Source organism: Bos javanicus, chromosome 8, assembly GCF_032452875.1.
Source record: "Bos javanicus breed banteng chromosome 8, ARS-OSU_banteng_1.0, whole genome shotgun sequence".
Classification (NCBI taxonomy): domain Eukaryota; kingdom Metazoa; phylum Chordata; class Mammalia; order Artiodactyla; family Bovidae; genus Bos; species Bos javanicus.
The window spans coordinates 52,796,781-52,811,017 of record NC_083875.1 but is presented as its reverse complement, the minus strand read 5'-3'; the positions used below and the strand labels follow the sequence as shown (position 1 = coordinate 52,811,017).

Below are 14,237 nucleotides of genomic sequence, written 5' to 3'. Positions count from 1 at the left end.
AGTGGGGTGCCATTGCCTTCTCCAACAAGTACTTACTGAGTACTAATTAAATGTCAGGCATTTGCCAGTCTAGGAGATAATGAGAGGGGTTGGGGTAGCCAAGGACTTTTCCTTTTAAGAAATTTATTTTTAATTAAAAATTCTTTTTAAATTTAATTTTTGCTTTATATTCCCTTTAAGGAACTGAAATTCCAGCATGGATGTGACAGGAATAGGACCCTCCTGGGTGACTGGAGTGTGGATACCAGGTCGGCTTCCTAGAGTGAGTTTCCTTCTGAAACAGGAGGGAGAGGTGTTAGGGATGTGGGAAACAGCCTGGAAGAACATGGCTTCTGATGAGCAGTGTGTTCCACAGCCTTCCCTGTGGATACATATCCGCTCGAGGCAGAATCCAGGGGCTCAGAAGCATGGGTTCAAGCAGGCCCACCTTACTGTCCAGAGCAGAGTAGTGAGGATGCACAGGGACCAGTAGCTTTGCCACATGGAAAGCTTACACTTTGAGGAATTCAGAAAATCATCCATTTCCTGGAGGCAAAGTGCAGCTGTGGGGCATCAAACATCAGTGGGATGGAAAGGTCTAGAAGGGCAGATCAGGCATGTGCATAACTAGTCCCTCCCCATCATCCTTTGAAATGTGAGAAAAGACCTCTGCAGTTTCCTAGCCTAGATCAAAATCGGGTTGTTTTGTAATTCAGTATCAGTTTGTAGATCAAAAAATTGTAGAACAAAATCGGGTGTTTTGTAATTCAGTATCAGTTTCACTATTCAAATGATGCAGCGAGGTGTAGGGGCCTGTGCAGCAGCATCTGGACTTTGGTTCTGGTGGGAGACCATGGAACACCCTGCCACTGGTGAACTGTGGGAGCTCCCAGGAACTGCCACCAGGGAGTGCGCTTCAGGTATCCTGATGGGGCATCTCTCTTACCTGGTGTTATTTTTCAGCTTGTAGTAGTAGTGCAAACAGTCATTGCAGTGGTCAGGTCCTGGCCCATCACAGCCCACCTCACTGCACTCAGGGTCACAGGGGCCTCCAAAAGAAATCAGAATAACACTTGGAAAAAGTGATTTTAAGCACGTAAGTGTTAACTTGAATTTGGGATAAAAATAGGCTTTTTCTCCCCCTTATGCAGTGAGAGTTTTCCTTAAGAGTTTCTAATGCAGTAAGATGGAATAATGTTTAATGTGGCTATAAGCCGAGATAAATTCTTGCTTTTATGGGGGGGGGAACCTCAATTAGCTAAGTATCAAGCATGTAACTCCTAGTCGGGACCTTGTCTTCAAAGTACATGTATAGTTGCTTTGTGGGAAATGACAACCCAGAATTCAAAGAAAAAAAACCACTGCAGCAACTAAAAAAAAAAAATGATTGCAATTAAATATGCATAATAATTAAAATGCTGGATTTATAGAAAAATGAGAATTTTATGCTGTTAGCAGAAAAGAAAAGAGGGCTGTTATTCAATGTCCTGACCAGACTGCCTCTCTCATCCAAGGTCATTAAAGCCACTGAGTACCTCTGAGATTCTAGAGCCAGAAAGAAACATCATTATGGGGTCTGGCACAATTTTATCAGCATCTCGTCTTGGATTACAAAGCAGGTACTTCAGGCACAGATAATAGATTTAAAATTGCATCCTACCCATAGGCCAATGGGCAACTCAACAAAAGAAAACTATACATAAGTTTTAAAAGATGCAAGCAAGCTTAAAGAATTCCAGACCAAGGATGAATGTTCCTCATCTCTCTTGCTGTATATTCTTTGGTGAAGAACTAGAAAGAATGCACAGGCAGGAAAAAAAAATGCTAAAAAGAGCTATTTTGTGATTGATGAAAAGAGATTTTCTAATGACATGGGCTAGTTATAGATAACTTACTTCTTTGACTCCTTCTTTTTGTTTTCTGTAGTTTGAGACATTTGGTCTCATAATCTTCAAGCTATTTCCCAATGAAAACTCATGATTTTAACTAGCGATTTACATGGTATATGAAATGCACAAAAAGTCAATCAAGGGTACCAGAATTGTCTTGAGCCACACTTATTTTAATCAAAAGGTCTTACTTTTGTTGAAATTTGTTTTCCTTTAGTCACTGTAGGACTATGTTCTACAGTTACTAAATTGAAACATAAAATTGGTAGAAGTAGGGGAGGAATGACCTGGAGAAAAATCTAGTAGCCATACACCCTCATTTTACAGATAAAAATGATTTTCCAAGAGTTATAGTGGCTTGTCTAGTTGATCTCCCTAGGAGAGTTGGGGTCAACAGAGGTCCTGCTTCTTAGTTCAGGTCTCCGACTTAGGGGTAAGTCATGACCTTTGGCTCTGAATAGAAATGAGTCATTTTAAAATGCTACAGACTTGATGTATATTTCTGCTTAATCATAAGAGTCATTTGACACTGTTTATCTCTATTTTCCCAAAAGCCTTAAAATTGATCTTGAAATTAAGTTCCACAGCTATTGCAACTTGCAACATTTTAGCTGACTACTGCAGTCCATGAGGAGAGAGTGCTTCTGCTGCCTAAGAGTTGAAGTTCAGCCAGCTGTGGGTCCCACAGTGCCTGGAATTTGATGAAACAGTACAGGGACCTGGTTATGAGAATGCCATCTGACCCTCTCAAAGGCTGACTTCTTAATGAAAGTGAAAATCATTGTGGTTTAGTAAAGTTGATACCTGGTTATAAATATCATGCCTTTATTTTTGGTTAGAAGAAGAATTATTTTTAGCCTAGATCTAACCATTTTCATACTCTTAACTGACTGAAACAGTTTCAAAGAAGTATCGAGTGCTATGCATTGAAACTTGTTTTTAAATGTTAACTGGCACTATGTATATTAATGTAAAACAGTTGTTAATTTACTCAAGTTTTCAGCTTGTACTGCCTGGTATGTCTGTGTAAGAAGCCAATTTTTGTGTATTGTTACAGTTTCAGGTTATTTATATTTGATGTTTTGTAAAACTCAAATACAACTATACTGTACTTATGGACCAAATAAATGACATTTGCATACTTGTTAAAAAAAAAAAAAAGAAAATCACAGCTCCAAAGAAAAGGAGTTATTGGGTGGCCCTAAATTTTCACCAGATGATTACTACAATTAAAAAAAAAAAACAAACCCCAAACCATTTATTCTTGATATGTGCCAAAGGACTCTGTATGGCAGGGTCACATGCTGTGCTGTTTCTTTCATAATCCTAAACTATCCCAGATGCAGTTTAGCATTTTAGGTTGCTGGGTAATAATGAAATAATTGTCTTTGTTTTCTCACAAGTGCCAATGTGGACATTTTGGAGATGCAGTGAGAAAAACCACAAAATGTATATAACTGTTTAGAATTTTAAGATTACCAAAAATTGAATGGGAAACATACCATAAGACACATAGCAATATATTATTATTATGCTCCATTCATGTTTTTAAATATACTTTCTCCTATCAGAGAAGACAAAATAAATGGTTTGCTGGTTGTAACATGAACAGTAATATTATAAACGCAAAGCAAAAGTTGAACACAATCTAGCTCTGGTTAGTTCAATTGGTCTGAATTCTCTATTGACACTGGGATACTACCTGTTCAGAATAAAAGGAACCAAATGCATATTTCAAATACTCTGTTAAAGTGATTAATGAAAAAGAATCTCAGAGAGCTTAGCTGCAGGAAGACAAGATGGTTCTAGTTTAAAGGTACAATCAACTGCTACTTAAAAACAGTTCTTCATTAGGGAAAGCCTTTTTTGTTAAGTGTTATATCCCAGAAGAACTGCATGCTGCTGGAAGTGGTAAACAATACAATAAGACAGGACTCAGAAACGCACTGGGAAAGAGACAAGATAATTTGCAGAGGATATGGCTATAGTACCTAACTGCTCCAGAAAATCAACTCTAAAATACACAAATAAAGGTAAGTGAAATGGTCAGATGTAAGATAAACATACACTAGCCAATAGATATCTCTGATACCAGAATACAGTAGTTAGAAAATATGGAATATTTTCCATTACAGTAGTAACTAGACCCAAAATATGTAGAAATAACACTACCAAGAAAAACACTTCATAAAATTAAAGGATTTCAGTAAAAAAGTCTGTTTTGGATGGAAAGACTGTAAACTGTAAAAAGAATTCTTCCCATGAGATTGCATGTAAATTCAAACTAAATTTCAATGAGATTTTTAAAGAGGGACTTAAGAATTGCTATGAGAATAAGTAGATATTCAGCATATTAAAATATAGCGTGGGTGCTACTGGATTAAGTATTATTAGATTGATAAATCAGAAAAAGTGGTACCAGAAGAGACCCTGGTATAAGAAATTACTGTGCTGTTATAAAGGAAACAGTAAAAGTAGGGATGACAACTCAGTCATTAGTCTGTTTGGAGGATAAAGACAGAACTTCACTTTACACTGTATATTATAAATGAAAGTAAGTTCTAGATGAGTTAATGGCCAAATGTAAAACCAGATTATAAAAATATGGATATTTATTTTTAAGGAATAAACATTCTGTATAAAAGAAATTATAAATGTTATATGAAACTATAAACTGCCCTCCAAACAAAAACTGCATTTTGGAAGCAGGTGATAACAGAGAAATGGTTTTCAGCAAATATGAGACAATGTGAGAGTCAATAGCATACAAAGAGTTTTTATAAATAAGAAAAATGCTGCCACTTTGAATTGAAAAGTGAGTAAAAGACACAATTCAGAGAACTACAAAGGAAAAAATGGTTTGCTTTACTAAATATTTAGATTTACCAGGAGTCAGAGCTATAAAAATTTAAATCTGTTCTTTTGCTTTTTTCTTTCCACTCAAGGCTGGCAGGAATGAGGGCAGTAACATTCGTGCACTGGTCATGGTGTAGACTGGTACATGTTGTCTGGAAAGCAACATATCCAAGCCCTAAAACTGACGATTCCCTTTGATGCAGTAATTCTTAGAACTCTATTCTAAAGAAACAGTCAAAGATGATATAGTCAAAAACTGATAATGATATTCATTGAGCTCTTATTTAAAATAGTGTAAAATGTAAAGCAAACTACATATCTCAGATTATGGATTAAATATAATACAATCACAGGATGGACGATTATGGTGTCTTTTAAATATGTGTTCTAAGGATCTTTGACAACAGGGAAATATGCTCTTAATAATACCTTTAATGGGAAAAAAGGATATGAATGTTCTATATACAGTGTGATTTTAGTTTTGAAGAAAAAAACATTGATATTTGAATATATGAATGTACACATACAAATATGTTTAAGGGATAGAAAGGAAGATGGATTAAAATAGATCACAATATGAGTAGAAGTGTGTCTCCTTGGGGGAATGACGCATGAGTTTTTTTTTCCTCAGCCTGCCTTCTCACTGGAAGCCAGCTCACCTGCATAATCCTCCGTCCCGTAGTCGTCGGTCGGGTCTTCGACTCGGCTATACCGGACACGTTCCACTTTAGGGAACTCGTTGGTGGGTGAGTATGGCTGCACAGAGGTGCCGTAGAGGACCAGAGACCATTCTTTCAATTTACCTTGGGAAACAATAATAAAAGTATGTCATGAGCAAACATCCTCTCTTGAGCTTTACAATTTCTTTCATTCCTTCTAACTGAAGAAAAAGCGGTAGAAAAATAGAACTGCGGGAAACAGATTCATATGAATCACTGCATCACATACAGGGCTAGAAATGCATTTTCCACTGCTTGCAGAATTAACTATTGAATAAGTCACATACCATGTATTTCCTGAGTAACAATTGCAGCATACATCCTAATTTAATCAGCTCTTTTTTTGGTAAGAAACAACCATCTCAGATTGCTGGATCAAGGGCTGAATTTCAAATTATGAGTATTTAAGAGAATCCTAGAATCTTACAGAAGGCTTTCTTTTTCTAGGTATAAAGGTCTTATTTACATTTAAAAGCAGGATCGACATTCTCTGACTTGTTTATCAAAAATAAAAAGATTATAACAACTACTTTGTTTCACCCAATTCAAGGGCTCAGTCAGTCTTAAGAATATATCACTATATTAACTGATAGACCTGTGCTGTCCAGTGACAGTCACTCGACCCATTTGGCTGTTTCTGTGTAACTACAATTTAAACCTCAGTTCTTCAGTCAGACCACATTTCAAGTGCTCAGTAACCATATATGACTAGTGGCACTACGGTGGACAGCACAGCTATAGGAAACATTTCCACTGCTGGCAGCATGTTCTACTGGGTGGTACTGTCGGAGCATTTCCCTGCCACGGGCACCTTGGGGCACGAGGGAAGTGCTTTTCCTCCTTTGGATGGCAGGCTCTCAAGGAACATTTGCCTAATCCTTATTTAGTCATTCATTTCTCAGCTTTATAAAACTAAAATCTTTAATGCAAAAAGTAAACAGAAAACATGTTTCCCTGACTTACTGTAGTTCTTTTTAATATGAATCTTAAGTAAAAGTGATTAAGACAGACTCATTAAAAACATGGAAATATGCTGGCAGGAAGGCAGGATACTTCCCTCCCATGCCCACACACCTTAGATCTCCTTCTTATCTTGGCATAATACAGAGAATCTAGGTAAGGTTGGGGTTGGGCTCTGTCACAGTCCAGAGAGAGATGAACTTCAGATATCTGGTAATTTATCTGTTAGCATCTATTATCCCCATCAAATTGATGCTTATTTTTTATAAGTACTTACTTTATGCTAAGTACATTTTATTCTATTCAGTGGTCACAAGTGAGAAATAGATATTTTCACTATAAAGATGAGAAGACAGAGGCACAGAGGCTGATAAAGTTCCCCAAAGCAGTAAGAGGACAGACTGATATTAAAACCCATTTGGGGGTTCTGATTTAAGAGTAATATAGGAAGGTCCTGAACTCACTGCTTCTCATACACTCAGTGACTCTACAGCCACACATGGGACAGTTTCCTCCAGAAAAAAAGGCAGCTGAGTGGCCCCAGCTTCTCCCCCAAGGAGTGAAAAGTTTGATCCCTACATTGGGTATCACAACTTTTAAGACCTGCACTCGAGCCCCCAGACCATGTAGCTCTGAAAGCCAGTGGGGCTTGGGTACACTAAAGAGTTCACCAGCGTGGGCTCTCATCCTTGGGTATTGAACAAAGGCGGTTGACTGCATAGCACCCAGACTTTCTGGGAAATAGGCTTATTTGCTTATCTTAAAGCACTGGCTGAGGGGCAGACATGTAATTTAACATACAGATGAGGACCTACTGAATACTGTCCAAAGATGGAGGCTCATGGGAGCCATCTGTATGTTCTCCCTTGGCCTCTCTATCTTGTTGGTACCAAAAGAAAGGGCTTGTACCCTCAGCTGGCACCCAGGGGACACCTCTAGTTTGCTGGCTCTGCTGGTTAGTGGGGCTTAGGTTCACACATTCCCTTAGACTATGAATAAAATTGATAAACCAATTTATCAATTGGCAGATTCACCAAGAAGAAGAGAGAAAGCCTCAAACCAGAAATTAAAAAGGAGACATCTTAATTAATACAAAATAAGGGCTCATAAGACTACTATCAGCAATTATATACTAACAAACTGGAAGACCTACAAGAAATGAATGAATTCCTAGAAATATATATTCTACTAAGACTGAATCATGAAGAAACTGAAATCTGAATAGACCACTTATTGTAAGGAGATTGAATCAGTAATCAAGAACTTCCTAACAAAGGTATGTCCAGGATTAGACACTTCACTAGTGGATTCTACCGAACAGTTAAATAAAAATTATTACCAATCCTTCTTGTGCATGCATGCAAAGTTGCTTTAATCATGTCTAACTCTGTGTGACCCTATGGACTGTAGCCTGCCAATCTCCTCTATCCATGGGATTCACCAGGCAAGAATACTGTTGTGGGTTGCCATGCTCTCCTCCCATGGATCTTCCCAACTCAGGGATCGAACCTGTGTCTCTTAGGTCTCCTGCATTGGCAGGCAAGTTCTTACCACTAGCACCACCTGGGGAGCCCGATCCTTCTCAAATTCTTCCAAAAAATAGGAGAGGAAGGAATACTTCAAAACTCATTTTATGAAGTCAGTATTATTACTCTGATGGGTTTCCAGGGGGCACAGTGGTAAAGAATCTGCCTGCCAAGGGTTTGATCATTGGGTTGGGAAGATTCCCTGGAGTAGAAAATGGCAATCCACTCCAACATTCTTGCCTGAAAAATTCTATGGCCAGAGGAGCCTGAAGGGCTATAGTCCATGTGGTCACAAAGAATAGGATGTGACTGAATTGAGCATACATGTTACTCTGATATCAAAACCAGATGTAAACATAGATGCAAAAATCCTTAACAAAATATTAGCAAACTGAATACATCAATACATTAGAAGGATAATACATCATAATCAAATGGTATTTCAGGGATGAAAGCTTGTTTCAACATCTGAGAATCAATCACTCTCATTTTCCACAGTAACAAAATGAAGGCTTAAAACTCATAATTAGCTCAATGGACGCAAAAAAGCATTGACAGAATTCAACATCCATTTATGAAAAAGACTTTCAACAAAGTGGTTATAGAGGGAACATTTGTCAACGTAGTAAAGATCAGGAACAAGGATGTAGGCAAGAAAAAGAAAGAAAAGGCATATAAATTATAAAGGAAGAAGTAAAACATTTGTAGATAACATATTACATATAGAAACCCCTAGAGACGCTACCAAAAAACTTAGAACTAAGCAACAAAGTCAAAGAAGTTTCAAGATACAAAATTAATGTACAAAAATCTGTTGCATTGCTTTATACAAATGACAGATTATCAGAGAAAGCAATCCTATTTACAATTGCATCAAAAGAACACAATACCTAGGAATAAATATAACCAAGAAGGTGAGATATATGTACATTGGAAACTGTAAGAAATTGATGAAATAAATTGACATGAATAAATGGAAAGATAATCCATGTTCATGAATTATAGGAATATTATAAAAATGTCCCTACTACCTAAAGCAATCTACAGATTCAATGTAATCCTTAGGAAAATTCCAAAGGCATTTTTCACAGAAATAGAACAAAGAATCCTAAAATTTTTATGGACCCCAAAGACCCAAAATAGCCAAAGCAATCTTGAGAAAGAACACAGCTGGAGTTATCATGCTCCCTGATTTCAAACCATATTACAAATAATCAAATAGTAATGGTATTGACATAAAAACAGATAAATGAATGAAACAGAGATGCGCATGTATATAGTCAATTTATGACAGACTAGCCAAGAATATATTGATGCAATAGAGAAAAGGCAGTCTTCAACAAACGGTGTTAGAAAAACTGGACCGCTAACTAACACCATGCACAAAAACTAACTTGTAATGACTTAAAGATCTGAATGTAAGACCTGAAACCATAACACTTCTAGAAGAAAACCAGTGGCACACTCCTTGACACTGATCTTGGGAATGGTTTTTGTGTTTGACAACAAAAGCAAAGGGAACAAATACAAAAATAAACACATGGAGCGATATCAAACTATAGAGCTTCTGCACAGCAAAGGAAACCATCAATTAAATGAGAACGTAACTTGTGGAAAACATTCGCAAATCATATATCTGATAAGCGGCAAATATCCAAAACATATAAAGATCTCATACAACTCAGCAGCAGAAAAGCAATCTGATTAAAACATGGGAAGAGGATCTAAATAAACATTTTTCAAGAGTACATACAGATGGCCAGCATGAAGAGGTGCTCAACATCACTAATCATCCAAGAAATGCAAATTAAAACCACAATGAGCTATTATTTTACACCTGTTAGAATGGCTATTATCAAAAAGACAAGAAACAGCAAATATTGGTGAGGAAGTGGAGAAAAGGGAATCTTTATGCCCTGTTGGTGGGAATGTGAATTTTCAGCCATTCTGGAAAAATTATGGCATTTCCTCAAAAAATTAAAAATAGATCTACCATGTGGTCCAGAAATTCCACTTCTGGAAAAAAAAAAAAAAACACTCTTAAAAGTTATATGTACCCACATGTTCACTGCAGCATTATTTAGATAGCCTAAAAAAGAAGGCAGCCCACATGTCCAATGATGGATGAATGGATAAACACACACACACATAGACACATACACATATAAATGTATATAGATAATATTTGGCCATAAAAGGGAATCTTTCCACTTGGGAAAACGTGAATGGACCTTGCTAAGTGAAGTCAGATAGAAAATGACAGATACTATATGATCTCTGATATGTGGAGTCTTAAAAAATTTTTAAAAAGTAGAAGATTGAACACATAGATACACAGAACAGATTGGTGGTTGCTAGAGGCAGGAGGTGTGTATGAGTGGATGTAATAGATGAAGGGGATCAAATGGTACAAACATCCAGTAAAACATTATTAAGTCCTGGGGGTATAACGTACAGATTGGTGAGTATGTTTAATAATAGTGTATTGTATACAACAAAGTCGTTAAACAGTGTATCTTAAAAGGTCTCATCACAGGAAAAAAATTATGTGAGGTGATGGATGTTCACTAGACTTATTGTGGTTATTGTTTTGTAGTATATACAAATATAAAATTGTACAATTGTACAACTAAAACTAATATGTCAATTACCCCTCAATTAAAAAAAATTCTGTATCCAAATCTTACATTCTTAAACTGTTATATAATTCTGTCTTCCTGGTCGTTTCTAGGAGTATAAGCATATGAAGTTTAAAAATGTATTCTGGGCCACATTCATTGTTTTCTGACATGTGCACTGGGCCAGCAGGCTGGTTTATACTTGGTTTGCCCTCTGCCAGCTTTTCTTTGGACTCACTTGTTAATAACTATGCTAATCATAATTAGGGTGTTATTCAGTCTCAGGATTTCAAGTCGTAGACATTAAGTGCCGTCAAGAAATGAATGACTACCTGAAATTAATGACCTATCTGACTGCCTTTAGGTGGCAATGCAAAAAGAGAACCTCTTTTCCTTATGGCATCTCTCAAGTGCATAACTGGAGCACATGATATAAAAACAGTATGGGAAACCCCATCCATCAGTCACTCTAAAACCTGGTCCATTTAACTTAAGATCATCTTGGATCTAAAAATTTACCCTTGTAAGTGTTTAGAGAGTGCTGACTCATAACTGATTATTTCCCTTGGTGCCATTTCTGAAGTACATCATAAGCCCTCTGGGGACACCCTTGCTGGGCAATTTATCTTTTTATTTTTCACTTATTATGTAATTTTATTTCCTTAGGATCTCTGCCACAATTCACATCAAATGCTGTCATATTTGGGCTGTCAATTTTTTCCTCCCCTACTACTTTTTCCATTTGCTAATTTTTTTTTTTTTTCTGCCTTCCCAACTTTGGTGCACTGGGACGACCCAGAGGGAGGGTATGGGGAGGGAGGAGGGAGGAGGGTTCAGGATGGGGAACACAGGTATACCTGTGGTGGATTCATTTCGATATTTGGCAAAACTAATACAATATTGTAAAGTTTAAAAATAAAATAAAAATTAAAAAAAATAAAAGAAAAAGCAATGATGGTAAATCTTTAGAGGTTTTGCAGTGGAAATGGCAATATCTTGTGAAGAAATAGCAGTATACATGCAGAATAAGAGAAAATCCATTCTGTCTGCTAACACTCAAATGCAATCTGCCCAAGGTAAAAATCAAAGATAGATTTAATATGCAATGGAACAAGAATAAGAAAAAAATGCTCCAAAAACCTTATTATGTTTTAATAATTAACAAGTGGGAAGAAATAATAAATAAATATAAACTCAAGTGTGGAGCCATGTACATATATTTGGAAATGATTCGACTACTTAATTGGGCTAGAAGATTCTACATCTGCAATTGAATTACTAAAGAAATCCCACATTAATTGGAGGACTGTATGCCATAGTAACAATGACAGAAACAGAAAAAAGTGAAACTCCCTTTTCAAAACTGTGTCTAATCCTGACCTGAAAGGTTAGTTGAAGAAGGATACCTGAAGACCATGTGTTTCTATTAAAGCCTTCTGACCCCAGGTTATACAGCATTAGGGTATCTCTTCTGGCACAAAGGAACATCTCTTAAGATGACTGGAGGTGACTGTGGTTGAACATTTAAACAGTATAAGGAGAAGTCAATGATACGAAATAGACAACTCTAGATGATCAGAGCTACTGCAGAGACCTTTTAACACAGATAATCACAGTAGGGGGCTTCCCTGGTGGCTCAGAGGTTAAAGCGTCTGCCTGGAATGCAGGAGACCTGGGTTCAATCCCTGGGTTGGGAAGATTCCCTGGAGAAGGAAATGGCAACCCACTCCAGTACTCTTGCCTGGAGAATCCCATGGAGGGAGGAGCCTGGTAGGCTACAGTCCCTGAGGTCGCAAAGAGTCGGACACGACTGAGCGACTTCACAACACGACAATCACAGTAAACTCTGGATAGACTCTGAACTCCTTGAGGACAGAGAGAGAGATTAATAGCCTCACACCCATGAATGCAAACCCCAGGTCTGTCATCAGTGTGCCCCTAGGGGCAGTCTGCTTGTGGGGAGGAGCATTTTATCACTGAGATGCATTAGAATGGGGATATTAAAGAGTTACTTTTATATATAACTGTCTCAAATCCTCAGTAGATAGTGCACCCCTTATGTCTGTAGGCTGCACCTTTCTTGGCACACAACTGCCACATCTAGACAGTGTTTATTTCGCTTAGGTCTCCTGAGACGTAAGAGTGACACATGCTGATGGATCTAGTGGGAGCTGCCCTTTGGTCAGGGCAGCCCAGTCCAGCTACCATGCCTGCTATTGCCCCTGAGTGCCTTGGCACAGTGCATCTCCATGGCATGAGCAAGAAGCATGGTTTGAAGAGAAGAGGGAAGGAGAGGGGAAGGTCCTGGGAACTGAGATTAGGAACAAGTGAAAGCTTTCCAGTAACTAGGATCTAGTTTATTCAGATGTTTTCTGTCAACCCTGCCTTGTTGACAAAAATCTGGTTTCTGAGTAAGACCTTGGCAATTATTACATATATGGTGGCTGCTGGAGGTGTGCGGGGCTGATATGCTTTCACAAAACTTTTACCCTGATTCATTGTGACCTTGCTACCATGATGGTTTTGATTCCCCTGAGTCTGGGACCACTGTGACAACACAGATGAACCACATCATGGAATAAAGGGAAAGAGATGGCTACACCGTGTGCCCTAAAAATGGACCTCTCAGAATGAGTGACTTCCCCTGACTGGTGGGCAAAAGTGTGGCAAATGTATGCAGCAGGGGGACTTCCTTGGGGGTCCAGTGGCTGACTCTGTGCTCTCAATGCAGGGGGCCTGGATTTGATTCCCCGTGCTGCAACTAAAGATCCTGCATACTCCACTAAGATCCAACACAGTAAAATAAATAAGAAATTAAAAACAATTAAAAAAAATGTATGCTTCACTTTTCACTTTACTGTTTGTTTCTTTTGCCCAATACAACCCACAGTATCCAAATGATACATACCATTACAGTTAACTACAGAATGTTTGGGTTAATCTATTCCGATCAAAAGAGGACTTAGAATTGTACACCAGTCCTATAACGGCCCTCAAGCCTTGTTCTTCTGCAAATGGTCTAGACAAAGGATTAAGAGGCAACAACTTATTAGATGATGGAAGATGTGGCCACAGCTGGGTGGGAACTGGGGTAGTTATCAAACAAAGAGAGCATTTGTTACTAGGCAAGTACTACTCAGGGCTCCGCCACAGGCAAAAAGTTCAGTCAGTCAGTCATGTCTGACTCTATGATCCCATGGACTGCACACGCCAGGCTTCCCTGTCTATCACCAATTCCCAGAGGTTACACAAACTCATGTCCATTGAGTTGGTGATGCCATCCAACCATCTCATCCTCTGTCATCCCCTTCTCCTCCCGCCTTCAATCTTTCCCAGCATCAGGGTCTATTCAAATAAGTCAGTTCTTAGTATCAGGTAGCCAAAGTATTAGAGTTTCAGCTTCAGCATCAGTCCTTCCAATGAATATTCAGGACTGATTTCCTTTAGGATAAACTGGTTGGATCTCTTTGCAGTCCAGGGGACTCTCTAGAGTCTTCTCCAATACCACAATTCAAAAGCATCAATTCTTTGGTGTTCAGCTTTCTTTATAGTCTAACTCTCACATCCACACATGACTACTGGAAAAACCATAGCTTTGATTACACGGACCTTTGTTGGTAAAGTAATGTCTCTGCTTTTTAGTATGTTGTCTTGGTTGGTCATAGCTTTTCTTCCAAGGAGCAAGAAGCG

The 14,237-nt window shown here is 38.1% G+C and overlaps 1 protein-coding gene and 1 non-coding gene across 4 annotated transcripts in view; one reads left to right on the top strand and one right to left on the bottom strand.

The window, feature by feature from the left end:
- Nucleotides 1-14,237, bottom strand: part of PCSK5 (proprotein convertase subtilisin/kexin type 5) — a 516,633-nt gene that overhangs the window by 177,631 nt on the left and 324,765 nt on the right. For all 3 annotated transcript variants that reach the window (XM_061425568.1, XM_061425565.1, XM_061425566.1), the window contains exons 14-15: nt 5,384-5,527; nt 926-1,028 (exon numbers count right to left, since the gene is read on the bottom strand). In XM_061425568.1, the coding sequence (XP_061281552.1) occupies nt 926-1,028; nt 5,384-5,527 (247 nt within the window). The remainder of the gene's footprint in view (nt 1-925; nt 1,029-5,383; nt 5,528-14,237) is intronic.
- On the top strand, nt 12,173-12,244 carry TRNAS-GGA (transfer RNA serine (anticodon GGA)). Its single transcript has one exon. It is a non-coding gene; the product is annotated as a tRNA-Ser (tRNA).